The sequence below is a fragment of the Nothoprocta perdicaria genome, unplaced genomic scaffold (assembly GCF_003342845.1).
Source record: "Nothoprocta perdicaria isolate Ctin4 unplaced genomic scaffold, notPer1 scaffold_36, whole genome shotgun sequence".
Taxonomy (NCBI): domain Eukaryota; kingdom Metazoa; phylum Chordata; class Aves; order Tinamiformes; family Tinamidae; genus Nothoprocta; species Nothoprocta perdicaria.
In genome coordinates, this window is record NW_020455599.1 from 4,684,204 (window position 1) to 4,703,650 (window position 19,447).

General features: G+C 43.3%; 1 protein-coding gene across 1 annotated transcript in view; it reads left to right on the plus strand.

Moving 5' to 3' along the window:
• Positions 1–916: 916 nt before the first annotated feature.
• SNX9 (sorting nexin 9) overlaps positions 917–19,447 on the plus strand; it is a 37,109-nt gene continuing 18,578 nt past the window's right edge. Inside the window, exons 1-8 of the mRNA XM_026044388.1 lie at positions 917–1,000; positions 2,194–2,268; positions 3,368–3,490; positions 15,029–15,212; positions 15,903–16,056; positions 17,386–17,470; positions 18,268–18,393; positions 18,707–18,824. Of these exons, the coding sequence (XP_025900173.1) occupies positions 923–1,000; positions 2,194–2,268; positions 3,368–3,490; positions 15,029–15,212; positions 15,903–16,056; positions 17,386–17,470; positions 18,268–18,393; positions 18,707–18,824 (943 nt within the window). The 5' untranslated portion in view covers positions 917–922. The remainder of the gene's footprint in view (positions 1,001–2,193; positions 2,269–3,367; positions 3,491–15,028; positions 15,213–15,902; positions 16,057–17,385; positions 17,471–18,267; positions 18,394–18,706; positions 18,825–19,447) is intronic.

The window sequence follows — 19,447 nt, forward strand, 5'->3', positions numbered from 1 at the left end:
CATGTCTGTGAGGAGAATAAAATGTAGCTACTTGTGTTTCTGGAGAGCCTTCTCTGCTTTTACATCTATGAAGGAGTTTAGTAGAAGATGACAAAAAGATGGTTGGGAATGAGACTTTGTACTATGTCACAATTCCTTATATAAAGAAGCAGGGCTGTTACTTAAATGCTAGACAACTCTGCCAGTGCTTCAAACAACTTTTTTTTTTTTTTTTTTTTTGGATTTAGCATCATTCTAGGCAGTACCTAATAAAGCTATTGTATGTAACCCTTAAATTAGGTTATGTTTTTGTTATTGTCTATTGTCCTCTCCTTTTTTTTTTTTTTCCTTCCCCCCCCTCCTTTCCCTGACTATGTGACAGTCCTTTTCTCACTACTTGCTGGTATTTACATAGTTCATCCTGTATGCAAAGTCTCAAAATGTTTCCAAGTTCAGCAGCGGTTACTTAAACCTGCAGTAACTTTTGATTTCCTTTGCTGAAATGCTTGCTTTATGAAATGCTCCTGTACCCAAATTGAAATTGAAACATGYGTGTAGAACAGTGTGTTAATCAGGTTGTTTGCTAAAGCTAAAAGCATTTCCTTCTCCTCCTGGAAAAATTTATGCAGCTTGTCCTGGACCCTGCAGAGAACTGCCACTCGTAAACTGTGAATCCTCTTGGAAAATATTGGTCATTTCTAACAGGCTCTGCGGGAGTCTTTCCTCTTGTAAAGTTTGCATTAGTGTTGGGTTGAGAGTTCCAGTTTGGGAAACGCTACCTTCCCACATATTTATTGCTCTGTGTACATTAGCCTTTCCCGTACTTAGCACTTGCTTTTCCTTTTGGAGGATATCTGTGGTTCTGATAGTTGTCCCGTGCAACCTGCTTAATAAGCTGCTTACTGGGTTTGTCTGTTGTTTCCCCCATGTGCAGGCTCGTGTTATGTATGACTTTGCTGCCGAGCCCGGAAGCAACGAGCTGACCGTCAGCGAAGGGGAGATCATCGTCATCACCAACCCGGTAAGCCAAGCGAGGGAAGGAGGCCCTGGGGCAGCCTCCTGCCTTGTCTCCAGCACTCTAGAGAAGAGGTGTTGGGTGACGTGGGACCAAGCGCCGGCTACCTTCCCTTTGCCAAAGCAGCCAWGAGGTTAATACTTGGGATTTCTAGTGATGCTGGGGCAGTGAGGTGAGGAGCACAGCGTCCTTGTCCTCCTCATGGGGTGTCCTGCGCAGCCTGTGCCTGCACACCTGGAGCTCAGCCCTTTGCGCCCTCTAAAAGGGCTGTTGCAAGGCAGAGGAAGGAGCTAATGGTAGGGGTACCTTTCACATACATTTTGTGCCTTTTTTTGCTTGCTTAGGCCCACCTTTTKGGGGAGTATGCCATCTTTTGTATGCTTGCCCGGTCCATTTAATGGTTAATTCTGACAGTCTGACTTGCTTCAAGGTTTTCTGATTTTTTTTTTTTTAATTAATGACTTTAGCATGCCAAGAGACTGATATGTTTAGAGAATTTACCACAACATCTGTTGCTAAATCTGTGGTAAATTAATTAAAGCAATATGCACAAGATGCAGAGGAGGAGTGGGGAAAATATTTAAGATAAAGCTGTCAAGGAATTTTAATAGTACTCTTGAACACAGACATTTGACATGCTAATTTTTGATGAATGTGATGGGGCTTTTTTGTTTTTTTTTCTTAGTTTTTTTTAAGCTGGTTGAATGGAAAAAATAAGAAATTAATTTACTAGTCATTAATTTACTACTACAGACTAGTCATCACTAGTCCTGTTTATTTACTTGAGCAGACTTGGGTTGTCTGTCTTAGCTTGTCGAAGAAGTTCTTTGGAAACATGTCACTAAACCTTGTATATTTTCATGCAATCTGTATCCAAAGAATGTGTGGTGACATAAACAATCAGAAGTGCTCTCAAAATCAAGCTTCTCTTTCTCTTGCTTGTTAAAATKGAAGTCCCCAGTAGCCAGGTGACACGTGTGGGTCAGTATTCTCTGTTTAARTGAGCCTCTGCTTCTTCAGCAGATTTTAAGTGAATTTGTTCATGGTCATAGAGTCATCACTCTTTCAAGCATYGCAATTTGCATTTGAACCAAGACGGTTCTTCCTGCAGGTTTGTTTAAAGCACGCTGTGGCATCCATCGCAAAACCACTTCATTAGTATTGTGTTTTTTTTTCTCTCTCTTTCTCCTTTCTTTTAGGATGTTGGTGGAGGCTGGTTAGAAGGAAAAAACAGCCAAGGAGAGAGGGGCCTTGTTCCAACAGATTATGTTGAAGTAAGTGATTGCTGTGTTAAGCTCTAAGAAAGCGGAACGACTGAAAGGGTCATCCTTTGATTTGCAGATCAGCCTCTGTGGCTCAAACACTAAAACTTGCAGTATTAAAGCTCAGAGTACTTAATCCCATTGGAGCAACTGTAGGCGATGTTGGAGATCAGTGCAGACATCTCATTCAAAGCCACTGTGCTTCTTAGCGGGCTTTCAAGCAATGCAAAGGGAACTTGGCTGTAGTAAATACAGGTAATCTGTTAGCTGTGAATGTTGGCTACTCTGAATTTCCTTCTGGCTTTTGCTGTCTCACAGTCTAGTACCTGTTTTGCTTTCCTGTATGAGGATGCAGATGAAAAAATGAAATGTTTAATAAAACTGCACTGATGATACTGCCGTGGCTGACTTGCCACATGTTTGGAGATCTCTGGAGCAGAACCCCAGTTCTGGGGTTTGGGATACAGCATCCCAAGCATTCCTGAGGGCAAGGGCTGGCTCCTCTGTGTGTGTGTGTTGGTTTGTTTAATGACCGGCATTCCTAGGTGAGCAGGTAGAAGTGCTTTGCTGACTGTAATAGTTGAACTCTAATTCATTCTTTCTGGGGGGCCCCACTACTGGTAAGTGTGCAGGCTGACAGCAATCACAAGGCTGTGATTCCTGCAGGCTCATCTTAAGGCTTGTTCCCTCCCTCCCCAATTCTGAGTGTGTTTTTATTTATTTTTCCCCTCTTTTCCTTTTTATTTCTCTCTCCTTCAGTTAGTGTGAGCTCAGGGTCTGGTAGCTTTTTGCTCTTTGTCTGTCCCAARCAGACAGTTCCCAAGCAGTTACCTTAACACCCTTATTAATTCTTGGCAMATTTATGGATGGGTGTTCACTGCCGCAAGTTTTCTGTTTCATCTGTTGTGGGTTGTGGAAGATTTATCTTCACAAGTTCTAGTAAAAGGTACAATTCAGTTGGAGTTCAAAAATGACACTCAGTGACTGAATCACAGAATTATTATAAAAAAGTGTCTCGTTACAAGCATATTAGGATAATTATATAAGATAATCAGTGCATTTTGATTAATGGAAGCATGGCAATTGTTTTACAATTTTCTTTCTATTTCAGATTATAAATGAAGGTGCAAAAGATGGAAATACTTGTGGTAACTCATTAGCTGACCAAGCCTTTTTTGATTCCCTCWCCTCAAATACAGCTCAGACCAGCTCGGCTGCTAAGAGCAGCAATCAGGTATGTCTGCAGGGTTTTTGGGCCCAGTGGGTGATGAAGCAAGTTCCTACATGGTCTCTGGTCAGTTGAAGGAGTAGTTGACTTTGGTTTTGAAGAAAGGATGTATTGATTTTGTTTTGTCTTCATCCCTTTCTCTTTTCTTTCTTTGTAGCTTTGTCCAGTGTGTCAGTTTACTAAGAATSTAGTAGTAAGTAAACAGTGTCAGATTAGGTATAGAAGGACATATGTTATCTTAMATGCGAGTTGTTTATCATAGTCTTCAGACTGCAGCACATCCCATGTGCAGCAACACTTCAGTAACCAGAGTTAGACTGTGGTTAAAAAGAGCTAAACTTGCCGTTTCCAACAGTGGCATGTAGAGGTCTTGCATATTGGAAAGTAGATGATTTACTCATCATAGCAGCTGGARATTCACTCCTAATTTGTGGGACCCTTAAAAATAAGCTGCCAGTGTTCTTTACTGTAGTTTGCATTGCAGGGCTTTAAGATAGACCAAGATCGCTCTTGAACTATATACATGGTATATTTTTGTATGACAGTGGATACAACAGTTCTTTTACCGTGGGATGTTTGGTTTGTGCTTGTATTCTGCTGTCGGGAGTTACACGAGATTGCCTGGCTTCAAACTAAAAAGCTTTAGCTGTTCTTCAGTGGTCACACGTAGTTTGCATCTTTGCTGCCATATAATAGAGAAGTTTGAGAGAGTGGAGTGGGGGCAAGTTCCCTGTGGTGCCTGTAAGTGCTTCATCATGCTCCAGGCCAAGGCATGATATTAATGCATCTTTTCTTTGGCTCCTGAATGCTCTGCCTGTGCCTATTCAGAGCTCTGGCTTCACTGTGACTGTCTCATTGTTGATCAACAAAGTGTGCGTCTGTATGTATATATACGTGTRTGTGTGTATATAAATGTTTTTAAAATGCATATGCATACATATATATGTGTGTGTAAATATAAATATTTGTGTTTTATATAAATAATGCATCTATACATACACACACACACACACACACACACATACATATATGGATTAAATTAAGGCCCAGACACAGCTTTTGAACTGCCTTTTGGGTTAGAGATCCAAAAGCATTGACTTTTGTTCATCCTACTTAAGTTCAATCTAATGCTGTAAAATTCCTAAAAATTTTGAAAGCAGAGTGGAAACTTTATTTCTTCTGCTGTGTTAATCCTGTCCCCAATTTTGTTTCCTTCAGTGACCTTTTTTTAACAAAACTTTATGGCTGGGGAAGCTTGAAATAGCCACAGCATTTACTTTGGTTCAGTCTGAATACTGTTCTTTTCATGAAGAAATAGGAAAAGAATAATTTAACCCAGGAAGAATTACTTGCAGCAAAATACTGAGTACTACAGAGTGCTTCCAGTGGTAGCAGAGGTTTCTATCAGAGCTTTGTCAGTGCGTAACACAAGGTGCTCGTATGCCTAGAAGAGGGCAGAACAGCCCTCTTGCCTGCATGGGAAGAAAATTATAATAAATGTATCTATTCTGTTGTAAATAATAGAGCATTACTCTATGAATCTCTGTAGGAAAGGTGTACTTCTGATGGGGGGAASACTGGAAAAATGTAAAATATGGACACTTGGTATTACCTGTCATAAATAGTAGTATCATAAGGTTCAGCAATGTATTACTGCAGTTCATGCCAAAATACRCAGTTTGTGGTTTCTTTGCAACAAATGTTGGAATACGGTAACTTYAGGTGAAAAACTTGAATCTTCTGCATCAGTTTCTTATTCTTAATGCGAATATGAGTACTGGTAATATGAGTATGAGAAAGAGAAGCAGGATGAGGCTAARGCCGTGCAAAATCTGGGGGGAACTAATAGAAATGGTGGCGGGCTGGTGAGTGTGTTCCCCTGCTCCCCCTTATCAGGAACTGTGCCTGGCCACAGCTTCGTCTCAAGTGACTTACGCTTTCCCCACTTGTCCTGTAGCTGAGCCAGTAACTGCTGTTTGGTTATGTATTTTCTAGAAAAGCAGCAGATCCTGTTTTGGAGATTGGTTTCTTCAGCTTCTGATCTTTATCTCGTAGATTGTTCCGGTGGCTTGTTCCTAGTAAGAACTTGTGGCCAGCTTTGAATGTCGAGCAGCCTGGGTTCAGCTGGCTTCATGCCTTTCTCCACCAGGTYGGAGTTCTCCAGCGCAGCACATTATCCCCTTGCAAAAATGCTGTGGTTGGTCTGCCTCTTGATTTAAACAACAAAAACACCTCAGCCCATTTGCTTTCTTGACATAAGACACTTTTCTTGTTCTCAACCAAGCTTTGTTGTGACTTGCTTGTAAAATAGAGGTGTCGGARTTGTACAGATTGCTCCTGGGTACCTCTAGGGATGCCAAGTGCAGAGCAGCAATGCTGCTGTTCTGAGGTAAAATGCTGCTGTTCTGATGTGCAGAAAGCCACTACACTGGAGGATGGCATCAGTTCTGCTCCCAGTGGCTTCGAGAGGCCATACCAAGCTGCTAGTCCCCTACAAGAAGCAACCTCTCATTAGAGCAGCTGCTTATAGGAATACACAGCTGCTTATAACAATAATCTGCTTTGTGGCCAAGGCCTGTGTTCCTCGTTCCTAGGTGTATTTGCATTTGGTTCTGTTAACTCACAGTGCCCCATAAATGCCAGGGCAGGCGCTCTGCACTTCCTCAGATGCACCGTTGCCTGTGCTTGGCTTGCTCCACATGCTCTGAGGGATCTGGAGGGAGGATGGTGTTTACTAAGCAGCAGGCTTGCTTGCAGTACAGGGCCCTAAATCATTTTGTGTTTCCCACATCAGTGCTGGTGTGTGCTTCTCTCTCTGAAGGTTAAACCTCCTTCTTCCAGCTACCTGCATCCCCACTCCTGTGCTTTCCAGGCCTACTGGAGGCCTTTGGCCATTGAATTTTGGTGTCATGGAAGAATCATCARCTAAATCACTGCTCTGCACCTCTCTTTCCTTTCGTAATGAGATGCCTGTTGTGGTTGTTCAGTAAATCATCTCCTGAAAATCAAAACAGACCCCAGTAAGCGGCACCTGAGGAGCAGCAGCTCTCACTTCCTTTCCTTCAAGGAGAAGCACCCGCGAGGCCGCTGGCCGCACGCCAGGCCCGCCTTGGGCGCCGGCGCCAAGGGGCAYGGACACGCTCCCTGCRCACGAGGAMGCGCTCGGCGCGGCCCTGGGGGAGSYCGCCTGCCTCCTCTCCCCGCTTCCTTCCCCACGCTGTGTYCCAGCATCGGCGCGTTGGTGAAGCCGCCAACCCCTCCTGCCCCCACGGAGGCAGGAGGCGCGGGGGGTTTCGGAGCGGCCTGTTGGGGGTAAAGGCAGGCGGAGGAAGTAGTGAAGTTAACAGCGGCTTAGTCCGTTTTTCCCCTGTTTGTGTGAGTTCTTTTGCACTCAGAATAGAGAAGAGGAAGAACGGATAGGAGAAGGTGATGTTAAATCACAAATGTTATGGGCTGGTGTAGCACCTGATCTTTTAAAAAATATTAGTCCAAAGCTAATAATAACTAAGATAACCCTTAGCTGCAAAAGGCAGAGGCCATGACCGTGGCCAACAGCAGAGCCAGGCAGTTCTGAGCCTGCAGCCCTGGAGACAACAACTGATGGAAATGGGAAGACTTGCCGCTGTCAAGCCTTTGCGTGGCCATGCGGGCCGCTCTTTATAGACTGATACTTTCAAGATACTTTCTCAGTGCAAGAAGGAAAGCTAATGCCTAATTGTTGAACAGAATATAAAGAAAAAAGACCATCAGAGGTATGGAAAATCCTTTCCCTTCATAAAACTGGAACTAATGAAAACTCCTGGTTTAGTGTGCAGGAACTGAGACAACTTGCAAGTTACTTGATGTGTAGATGTAGTGCTGACCATACACAAGGAAAGCACTAAGAAAACTACTRAATCTCAGAACTTTCCTTCATTTCCCTTCTATTAGTTGTAGCTTAATGTCTAGAAGACAAATGGTAGTTAAATTTGTACATGTGCACTCACCCACGCTTCCTGGATGTATTATAAACAGCAATAAATGCTAAGACTGAAGAAAACAAATATAGTGCTTGTAATAAAAAATGTGCAATAATACAATATTCCACTTCTGTGAAGGTTCAGACTTGCACCAATTCCTGCAGTCCTGCAGCAGCGTTCCTGTTCTTTGTCATCTCTATGTCACTGGAGAGAATTGGCAGAATTGTCACGGGACATGTGTGACTTGGTTTTGGTTTAGTTTGACCCAGTCTGTCCTGTTAAACCAGTAAGTTAAAAGACCTTATAATAAAATAATGCAAGTAGGTCCACCAGGGAAGTTGCCATAATTGAAAGTGTTTATGGATTATCCATAAGAATATGGATATTCTCGCTTCCATAATTCTGCATGAATATGTATGTTATTATTATKAAATATTATAGAAATAAATGTAGTGTTACTCTGTAGGGACATAGTTATAGTTACAAAGCTGTGTAAATAGAAATACAAGCAAAACTAGTTGTGGGTGAAATGTTTTTCACAAAAGTCACAAAAATACCTGAAGGGTTTTATTCTRGGTTACTGCTTTCATGATTAGTAATTTCCAGTTCTCGTTGCAGCTGATGACAAAATAACATCTTCCACTGTTAAATATATCATTAAAGCAGCTCTTCTCCTCCTGCACTTAAGTCACAAAATTGCACTCGGACCTCCAAAAGGAGTTTGTGACCACTCCTGTTTAACAAGAATTCCAGGCAGTCAGTGTTGTAAAATATTGGTAGCGGAGGCTTACTTTGAAATGTGTTGCCTTTACATATTTATTAAAACACAGTTACAATAAATATATAAAATGATATATATAGCCCCTAATGGGATTGTGAAAGCTCAAGTGACAGGCAGCAAGCTGTTAAACTGCAGAACTTCCATCACTCTTCATAATGTTCTCATAGCCTCAGGCTATTCTTACTATTTCTAAAATAGACTATATCTGACTATTTATAAAGTAATGTCTTGCAATTTACAGCATTTGCATGCATTTTATCTTCTTTCATTGTTTGTTTTCATGTCCCTTCATATTTTGAAAGTTGCATCCTGGTCTAGCAGTTCACCATTGACCAGTTATTACCAGAATATTTTAGTGCAGTGGTGGTGACAGTCTTGTCAGCCCTTGTATGAGCATGTCTGCTTGCATGTATCTCACCGTGACCTGAGACGTGGCATTTATATGTTGCACTATTTTTCCCCCTTCTGTACAGCAGGAGATTGTGCTGTGTATTCTTTATCTTCTGCTTAAAATTTTATCTTCTTTTGTTGTTCACTGAGCACTTCTTACTTAAAGCAGTAAACTTTGGCATTTGTCATTTGGATTTACAATCTGGAAAGCATTGATGGATGTCATCTTCAACTCCTCCTCCAAAGGCAAAAAGAAAAGCCCTGTAGTCTGTTATATAACAGAAATAGATGGTGCTTCTCCCAAAAAGAAAGGATAAAGGTGGAACACAACTCTTTTTTAGTTCAATCGCAGGTCACAGAGGGTGACTGAGCCCTGGCACAGGCTGCCCAGGGAGGTTGTGGAGTCTCCTTCTCTGGAGGTCTTCCAAACCCGCCTGGATGCCACCTTGTGCCCCCTGGCCTGGGTGTCCCTGCTGGAGCAGGGGGATTGGACTAGAGATGTTCTCTAGGGGTCCATTCCAATCTTAACCATACGGTGATTCTGTCAGTAGATGGAAATGCTCTGCTGATGCAATGCAAGCTCTTGCCTACTTATGCTATGATGAGCTATTTCCTTACCTCACAGGTAAGGAAATAAAGAAATGGGAATGAATCTAGAAAAAGAACAGAAAACCTTAATTATTATGCTCTTCATGATTCTTCCACTGTTTTTCTGTTTTTTTTCTGCCTAAAGGCAAGGAGCGTCCAGTGGGTGGGCTGGGCTTGCAAGCAGACAAAGCACAGCTCCTTTGAGTTCTTGATGTTTCCTTTGAGAGAGTCCAGCGCAGGGCTACCAGGATGATCAGGGGCCTGGAACATCTGCCCTATGAGCAAAGGCTGAGGGAGCTGGGCCTGTTCAGCCTGGAGAAGAGGAGGCTGAGGGGGGACCTGATSAGYGTGTATAAATACCTCAAGGGAGGCAGTGAGGAGGAGGGGGGCRGCCTCTTTTCAGTGGTGGSCAGSGAYAGGACTAGAGGAAATGGCTTCAAACTGAAGCATCGGAAGTTCCACAGGAACTTAAGGAAGCATTTCTTCACTGTGAGGGTGACAAAGCACTGGMACAGGCTGCCCAGAGAGGTTGTGGAGTCTCCTTCTTTGGAGATCTTTAAAAGCCGCTTGGATGCAGCCCTGTGCCACGTGCTCTAGGTGACCCTGCGTGAGCAGGGGGGTTGGACTCGATGACCTCTGAGGTCCCTTCCAACCTTCGGCATTCTATTCTATTCTATTCTATGTTGTGCTCTTTGGACATCATTAAGATGTCACTTCTTCCCCTTTTGCTGGTGATTCMTTTGTTGAAGATACTGACTTTGCATCTCCAAGCTGAAGATTTTCCTGTTCTTCTTTTCCTCCTTATTCAACTATAATTAAGTCTTAAAAAATTAAGTCTTTAAGTCTCCTCAAAAACATGCTGGACTTGCATGTTCTCTGCCCTTAATGGAAGAATCTTAAAATATTTAGTAAAGTGCTCCCTCTTCCTCCTTTTCCGCTAATAGCCCTTTTCTCCTGGAGCAGCAGGAGTGAGCAGGGCCCTAGCAGCCTTGTGTTTGTGCTACAGGAGGGAAGAGACACAACCTTTCATTCGGACATTTATTTGTTTCTTAAGTAGGCATTGGTATGGCATTTCCCTGTGGATTTATCCATTAGGGTTGTGGAGCTGCTGAAGAGAGTCCAGCGCAGGGCTATGAGGATGATCAGGGGCCTGGAACATCTGCCCTATGAGCAAAGGCTGAGAGAGCTGGGYCTGYTCAGCCTGGAGAAGAGRAGGCTGAGGGGGGACCTGATSAGYGTGTATAAATACCTCAAGGGAGGCAGTGAGGAGGAGGGGGCGGCCTCTTTTCAGTGGTGGACAGTGACAGGACTAGAGGAAACAGCCACACACTGAAGCACCAAAAGTTCCACAGGAGCTTAAGGAAACACTTAACAGTGAGGGTGACAGAGCCCTGGAACAGGCTGCCCAGAGAGGTTGTGGAGTCTTCTTCTTGGAGATTTTCAAAATCCGCTTGGACGCAGCCCTGTGCCATGTGCTGTAGGTGACCCTGTGTGTGCAGGGGGTTTGGACTAGATGACCTCTGAGGTCCCTTCCAACCTTAAGCATTCTGTGATTCTGTCTTTGAGGATTGTTCTGCCCGCTTGGATGTTAGGTTGTTGTGAAAATATTGCAGTTTGAAAGCCGTAGTGGTGTGGGGGGGAAGGAGATATCAAATTAGTATTGGATTCACAAACAGTCTATGGACTGTAGGTCTGATTGCCTTCCTAGGAGTGAATTGAGTTCCCAAATAGCCTGATCAGCTATAAGCTCAGTTCTGTCAGTATCGGATTCACGAACAGTCCGTAGATCGTAGGTCCGATCACCTTCCTCCAAACAAGTAGTCGAGTTCACAAACTGTGATTTATTCAAATGCGACATTTACAAAGCAGGATTCGGATGTCAGTACAGGAAATTCTCTACTACAGTGTGGGGATTTTTAGCTAGCTCTGCTGTACAAATGTGCAATCATCACTCACMCCAGAAGATAGGAGAGGGCTCTCAGTCTCRAGTCTCCTCAGGYGGCATCTCAACCCGAGGGGAGGGAAGGGGGATCAGCCTGTCGACTGACCSRAGAGTAATGATGGATTCTTCCCTTTCAGTTGTTAGTCTTCTCAGGCGATGTTCCAGTCCGAGGGGGGGAAAGAGGAATCAGCGCGTCGACTGACTCAACAGTGATGGTGGTTTCTTCCCCCCCAAGTTCTTAGTCTTCTCAGGTGGTGTCTGAACCTGAGGGGAGGGAAGGGGGATCGGCGCATCAGCTGTCCCAAGAGTTACRATGGAATCTTCCCCCCTCAGTTCTTAGTCTTCTCAGGCGGCGTCTCAGCCYGAGGGGAGGGAAGGGGGATCTGCCCCACAGCTGATCCAGGAGTGATGGTGGTTTCTTCCCCCCRAGTTCTTCATCCTTAGTTCAGCTTTTATACTTTTCTTTACATTCAGGTGGAGCTTGACTCTAGTCACTACTAGAGTCATACTTAATATTGTTATTGATTGGTAAAAAAGTTTCTCGCTTTCATTTAAAGATACAATYGATCAAAAATCTAGAGCGCATGCTCAGTGAGGGGTGGTCGTACCTCGGAGGCGGGTAACTTTTGGGATGGAGGTGTGTTTTGGCATTATAATGAGTGCATAACAAGCAAAGTTCAAGCAAAGTTCATCYGAAAGGAGTGATTTGCCACTTTTCTGGCTCAGCASYGGACTTTTTATTGTATATCTCTCATTGGACRGCTGCTGTGTGGCTTAGCAGCAGCCCAGCACAGGGAGTGTAACAGAGTTTGGCTGCGGGGTCTTCWCTCTGCTCCATCCTCCGTTACTCCCCTTTGCAGCTGCAAGGAGGGCAGATTGTGTTGCCCAGGCAGCTGTGGAGGAGCTGAGTCCGTGCGTACCAGCCATCCTGGAAGTGGCAACTGTGTCTCAGCCCAAGCAAGCTTCTGCAGTGCCAAAACTTYTCTTAGSCCCTAGTTTTCCAAACAATTCTTCCACATAGGTGCACTTTGCCAAGTTACACGAAYTGAAGAAGTTCTTGAAAGGCCTCTTCTGCCTGGCTGAAGAGGCAACACTTGCAAAGTGCTTGCTGGAGCCCAAGGAGGGCTCCTTCAGCCAGAGCCAACCGYGCGAGCGATGGCTTTGTGGAATCCACCTGCTGCCACAACGGGCTGCGGAGCTTCTCGGCGCGCTGTGGAGCTGCTCAATGTGCTGCGGCTGCCCTTACAGCGACCGCCGCGTCTCTGCTGGCCTCCACAGCCCTGGAGGACCTTGAGGAGCTGGGGTTCCAGCTCCTGAAAGGGGAGGGTGAAAGGGTGAAAAAGAATGATTTTTATCTTCCTCTTGCTCACAGCCTGCGTGTTATGTAGGAAAACTTTGGATGAAGGATGGATTAATTGCAAAGAACGTTGAGGAATTCACTTCCCCTTGCTGTGCAGCATGTTTATTGGCAGCAAAGTTTTGAGGTGATCTCTCTTGATGGTCGCTCCTTTTAATAGTGCACCCAATATTAGTATTATTGCCTACTCCTTGTTTTGCAGTAGATTTTAAGCTTTCTTTGCCTCCCACTCATGTATCAGGTTTCACATGAACTACAGTGGAGAGGAAAACTTTACTCAGCCTTCTGGCAATCACCCACTTAGGGACTTCCATTTGCCAGTCATCAGCACAACGTGCATTGCAGAAGTACATGCAAATGAATGTTATGCAAACTCTTATTTTCTAGGTGCTCTAAGTTAAGCTAGGCACATTCTTTCCAACTTGTGTGCATTTTTCTTTAGCAAAAATACTAAGTTGGGGCATGTGTGATGTTTCCTCACTGCATAATCTGCAAACATACTAGGAGGAACAGACAGGTTCTCTGTAAGCTGCTGGTAACTTGTAGGTAACCTATGTGTGATGCAAGGGTGTGAGTCTGCTGTCAGCTGTCCAAAGTTTAGTAGTGTCAACATTTTACTTCCCCAAAAGCATTCTTCCCAGATCAGATTATTATCCTCAAAAGAAAAATCAAACAACAGCAACAACAAACCCCTCTCTCCAGAAGCCGTTCTGCATAATCCCTCTTTCTGCACCAGGTCCTGGAAGCAGATGTAAAAACTTCTGTGAAGGTGGATGGGTTTTTGTCTTTTCAMTGTGTTGAATGTCAGTGAACACTTGTAATGTCTACCTTCTGAGCACACCCTTGCTGCACAAACAAGGTTTTTTGTTTGTTTTATTGTATTTTTTTAACCTCTTTTCCTTACAAGGCAATCCTTCAGATCCACAAAGTGAACCAGATCTTACTTAGATCTTGTAGAAAAATGGACTTGTCTCTAAGTTGAAATAGGAGCTGGAGAGTTTGAGGTGAGGAAGGGAATAGAACTTGCTCTATGTGTGTGTGTTGTTATTGCAGAAGCAATCATTCAACTCTTGAAGTGTTTGAGAAGAATAACTTGGATATCAGTAAGTTTTTAAAGTCTTCTGTTTTAGCAGATGCTCTAAATTACGTAGAAATCTTATCATATAATAGCAATTAATTACTATTAGATTTTTCTTTTTGAAGGTACCACTGCATGATAAGTTTGGGTAAAATGCACAGGCTTCTGTGCTTCTTAAGGATTTTTCTTTTTGCAGATCTTAGAATTTTTCCCTCTCCTGAACAGGATGAGCTTTGTAAACTTTGTTTGCTTTCCCTCTTACCTTTTCCTGCTCCTTCCTTCTGTGCTTTGGGTGTGTGGGCTTTGATTTGTTGTTTTTTCCTTACTGCCAGCTAGTTTCTGTGCTAAAAGTGTCCAGAGCAGAGTACACTTAACTAGTTGATGCTTTTTCAAAACGTAGTGTTAAAAGCTAAGAGAGAGAAGTGGGATGCTAAGCTATTAATCCATGTGCTGACAGATAAATGTTGACAAATCGATGCACTGAGAGATGAGTGAGGAGGAGGGGGCCGGCCTTTTTTCAGTGGTGGCCACTGATAGGACTAGAGGAAACAGGCGCAAACTGAAGCGCCAAAAGTTCCACAGGAAGTKGAGGAAAAGTTTCTTAACAGTGAGGGTGACAGAGCCCTGGAACAGGCTGCCCAGAGAGGTTGTGGAGGCTCCTTCTCCGGAGATGTTGAAAACCCGCCTGGATGCCACCCYGTGCCCCGTGCWGGAGCAGGGGGATTGGACTAGAGATGATCTCTAGAGATYCCTTCCAACGTTAAGGATTCTGTGATTCTGTGCACTTGCTGCACCCCCTTTCCCTGTGCTTTCCACCTCTGCACCAGTGTCGGCCGGAGGGTAAACGTGGTTACCCTTGTCACCAGCCTGCGTGAGGGAGCTGCTTCTTTCCTTCCCTCGTCCCTGCTGTGAAAGGGGTGACCCCTGGCAAGGGGCAGGTTGCTGGCGGGCTCCAGCAYGGGCAGCGAGGATGTGGGTGCTGCTCGTGCCACCGCCGCTCTCGCTTGGGCCAAACAGAGCGCTCGATAGGCTCCTTGGTGTCTGTCTGTGACCGGGCCTGTGGTGCTGCGTGTGTGGCCGTTCACCTGCACCGTGCTTCTGGTGTTGCTGTTCAGTAATTGCTGAAGGTAAGAGCGCTTCGTAATGATTTAAGAGTGCAGCTGGAGCAGAGACTTGGATTTCTCTAGTGAGATGGGCCACTATTACTAGTGTCACGTTACAGGAAAGCTAGTCAGGCCTTCGAGGTGCTTACTGCATTTGTAAGAGCTGTGTAACTGGGAACTTGAGATCAAGCTGCTGCCCCTAAACCAAACCAGCCAAGTGCTGAATGCACTCACAGCCTGTCAACAAGGGAGCAAGGGCTTCAAGAACAAAGTAGGTAATTCATGCATTTTTGTTTTTATCAACACTTTCTTAATTCTGGTCTCYTCTTTGTCTCCTATAACGTAGGTAAACAATGCCAGCGATCCATGGTCAAGCTGGAACGCTGGGAAGTCTGGGAAATGGGATAATGGAAACGCTGGCGATAGCTGGGCGACAAAGCCTGACAGCGCGGCGGGACGGGGGCACAGTGCCTCAAACAACTGGGAAGCAGAAGCAGCATTTGGTCATCCACAGGCTTATCAAGGACCAGGTGGGCTAATGCTTTCACTTTTGAATAAATTGGAACAGGAGAGCAATAGATGTGGGAACTGCCTAACCTTTCTTAACTACRGGATGGGTTTTATAAAACCGGAAAACTTATTAGTAGCAAATCAGCATGTGGGAAAATTGTCTACTAGTTAGAGGGGGGAAGAAAAAGTTCACATGATCTACAATGGCACACGCCTCAAACCTGTGTGGAGATTTTGCGCATCGGTCTTGTGCATGAGTCAATTCCCAGGCATGTTCAACAGGTATGACAGCTCTGAAAATATGCACCCATAAGTTTGTGCCATTAGGCCTGTAAAGAAGTGGTCTCTAATCCCCAAATCCAAAGGCCTGGCCTGCCTTTTGGAAGGCTTCCCTACTGTTTTGTGGTGAGGCCTAAACAAGGAGAACGGGTGATGGCTAACCTGGACTGCATGAATGTGGAGCACCACTGAGTTCATTTTAACACACCAGCGTTTTTCTCCCTCAGTGGATTTCTGGTGTAGGGTTTTGTAAGCTGTATTTTAGGAGGCCACAGGAGAGGGAATAACTAAAGAATCAAAAAATGCAAGACTGAACTAGCACATAGTCTCCTCACCTTGATGATTTGTGCCTGAGGTGACTGCTTCCGCTTTGATAACAGAAAACATTGAACTTTCTTTTTTTTCTTTTTTTTTTTTTTTTCTTTTCCCAGCAGCTGCCGATGAGGATGATTGGGATGATGACTGGGATGACCCAAAATCGGCCTCACCATCTTATCTTAGTTACAAGGAGACTGAGTCGACAGAGGCTGGGGGGCCCCAGCGAGCAAACTCTCGTGCAGCTGCTATGAAGTTGCCTCTTAACAAGTAATGCGGGACAAATGTGTATGCACTGAGGAGAATTGGAATTTGAGTTGCACAAGTGTGTTCCCATCCAGCCTACCTGAAATATGCAATGGAAATATTACAAGTTTGGGGTGAATGTGGAGATGAGTTTGTAGTTCAGCATTGTCTCTAAGTGATCAGAGAACATAAATCCATGAAAGGCCTRGAGTACGTGACATAACTGGATGTTCTTGGAGGCTTAACATACAGTCAAATGATGCTTTTATAGGAGCTGAGCTTCTGATCCTATTATTTAAAATTTAGTAGCCTTTAGCACTCTGTGTACTTAGTGGAATGATGGGTGATGTATGGCTTGCCAGGTAGCAAAGCTGCCCAAGTTTCACTGCCTATTTGAGCTGCTAGAAGTGGGAAATATTTTTGCTATCATGTGCAACTTCCTAAAATTTGTCTGTTGTAYGTACTATTAGTCTGAGAAACTACTAGGCAGTAATGACTTGAGTGAAAGAACAGAAAATGACAGTAGAATAACTGGCTCCTTAGGTTGCAACTTAAAGGCCTTGTCATGCAGGGATAGACTTTATTCATCAGGGGAGGTTTTGTCCTGTTTTGCAGCAGTGTTGCTGCATCACTGTGCCATCTACTTGTTGGAAATCCATATAGCAATGGCCAGCATGAACGTACCTCTTTCAGGAGCATAATTCTTCTTAAGCTGTACTTAACTTCAAATATTTTTATAAGGAAACAGTAGACTGGCAGTTTATTGAGGGCTTAAGTGTCCTAAGTAGAAAGAGAACCACTTTTAGTTTCCTGCAAGCTGTTCTCTGTGGACTTGCAGGGCATTATAGTGTTTCTGTTGCCTTTTTTTTCCGTTTTTAATTGATAAATTATTTATCCTCACTCAGGTTTAGAAGCATGTAATGAATTTATAATCCATTATTCTCTCAGATGATTGAATTCTCATTTGAAATAGGAAGGGATGTGTGTTTATATGCAGGGAGTGGGCTTTGSAGTAGCAGATACTGCTGCATGTCCTGTTGTCATGTTTGTTCTGATGGGCTGCAAGCACAAATAGCTACTGTGCACTGTAAAACGCCTGTATTGCACAAATACAAGCTGGAGATCTGTAGCTTAAGCTTGTCTGCTTTTGGGGGGAGGCAAATCAGTAATTCTAAATCCACACTTAGCACAGATTTCACATAGGATAATTCTTCTCTGCACTTGAAAAGTGCTAAGATATATTAAAGTATGTTTACTTAATGTATCTGGAGATTCTGCACAAGGAGGAGGCATGAAGAGYAAATTGATTGCTTGTTTTTCTTTTTTTTTTTTTTCTATATATATGGATATTAGATTTCCTGGATTTGCAAAACCGGGAATGGAGCAGTATCTGTTGGCAAAGCAGCTAGCAAAACCCAAAGAGAAAATTCCCATAATAGTAAGTGCATGTATTTGGTTTTGTTTGTTGTTGTTTCCCCCATTCCTTGCCTTTTCCCTACCTTAACTTTTAGCCTCAGAGTCTTTCACATGCATCTGGATCAGAAGAAACTGGTAAACTCCTGCAGAGCATACAGRTAGAAACAGAACTATCCTAAGAAAACTGTATGCCATTTAAACCTTTTAATTCATGGTAGACCACATTTCTGAACCCGTACTACTGGGAGATTTTTTCAGGGTTGGGTATTAACTCCTTGTTTATTCCAAGTGTGCTGGGGATCTTTTTTTTTTCTTCTTTTTAATACAACTTTTCTCGTGCTGAGCAAGTGATCTACATTGTTTGTGATCATAAAAATGAACCTTACTGGGAGCGGATGCATATGCTGTCTAGCAACTATCTTGRTAGTTACCTTATCAGAGGACCTGCATTCATAAAAGTCTGCAGTGTCAGATCACTTTGTGATCTAATTAATAGGCTGTTCTTGACAGTTGCTCTTCTAGTGAAAGGTGTATGTAGCAATCTGCAGGAGTGTCTGCCTCCCAACAGTCCACTGCTCCTGTATCCTTATAGGAGAAACCTGGTAGGAGCAGATCCTAAAGAGAGATCTGGTTTTAATCTCTGGMGAGATTTGGATTTATTGACTCTCAAACTCACCAAAATCATCAGGAATTTTCTAATGGAGCGAGCTCGGATCTCTGTTTTCAAAATGGGCTGCTTTCACATAAACATTTGTCGTCTTGTTTGCACCTGGTATGACACGATGTATTTATAATAATTGTATTTGCAATTCTTGACAGATTGGTGATTATGGCCCAATGTGGGATTATCCTTCCTCTACGTTTGACTGTGTGGTGGCAGATCCCAAAAAAGGTTCCAAAATGTATGGTCTCAAGAGCTACATTGAGTATCAGCTGACCTGCACTGTAAGTGTTCTCTGAAACAGGATATTCTGTCTTGTAGATAGAGGTAACCTCTATGTATAAATAATATAGCTCCTGTAAATTACTAATTAGATTGTAACAATAAATGATAGCTGTAACTTTTTTTTAATTATTTTTAAAAAAGCGTTAAGGTTTGTTTCCTTTCCCATTTTTAATCCTTCTGTCATTACAGAAAGTAACTAATAATTACTGTGTAGAGCCTTAAAGCTAAGTCTGCTGTTTTGAACACCCTTACCTCAGATGACWTCTACGTAGGCGATGCCTGTTAAAATTCAGAGTTGTGCTTCTTTTACAGAACACTAATCGGTCTGTCAACCACAGATACAAGCACTTTGACTGGTTATATGAGCGTCTCCTGGTTAAGTTTGGGTTAGCCATTCCAATCCCCTCTCTTCCAGACAAGCAAGTAACAGGTAAGCATTCACAGCCATGAATTCATAAGATGGATTTATAGACATCCTTTTTGTGCGTAATTCCACTAATTCTTACTGTTTTCATTTTCTTCATTATGTTTAGAGAAGTTATATGAGAATCTTTGGAAAATTTGGAATTGATGATGAGATGTGAGGGTCTGTTGCCACAGACATAGCCATAAAATAGCATTGTCACCAGCCACACATTTCAGAACTTGAGTTTAGTCCCCTAGTCCAGTGATTGGAAAAATCCAGTGATTAAGAAAAAAATACACATTATTGGAGAGATGTTTGTTTTTGCTTGTGTTTGCTGATAGTCTGGAGAACTGGTTTCATTTCTTTTGTATTTTCTGGAGGAAAGGGAAGATCCTGGTCCCTGACAAATGTTTTTGTTTTCTTGYAACAAAAAGATTGCAGCTGTTTTTCCTGAAACTTGGTTAAAAAGCATCTTTCATTGGTATAATTTTCTGCTGCATTTAATATAAGTTCAGCTTGATCAAACTCTCTGAATGGGAGAGTGGGATTGAATTCCTCAACATTCATGAGTCCAGGCATTGCACTGAATGTCTGAGAATATATTTGCTTTTTCAGTGGCCTGTGGCTCCCCTTTTACAAGAATATGG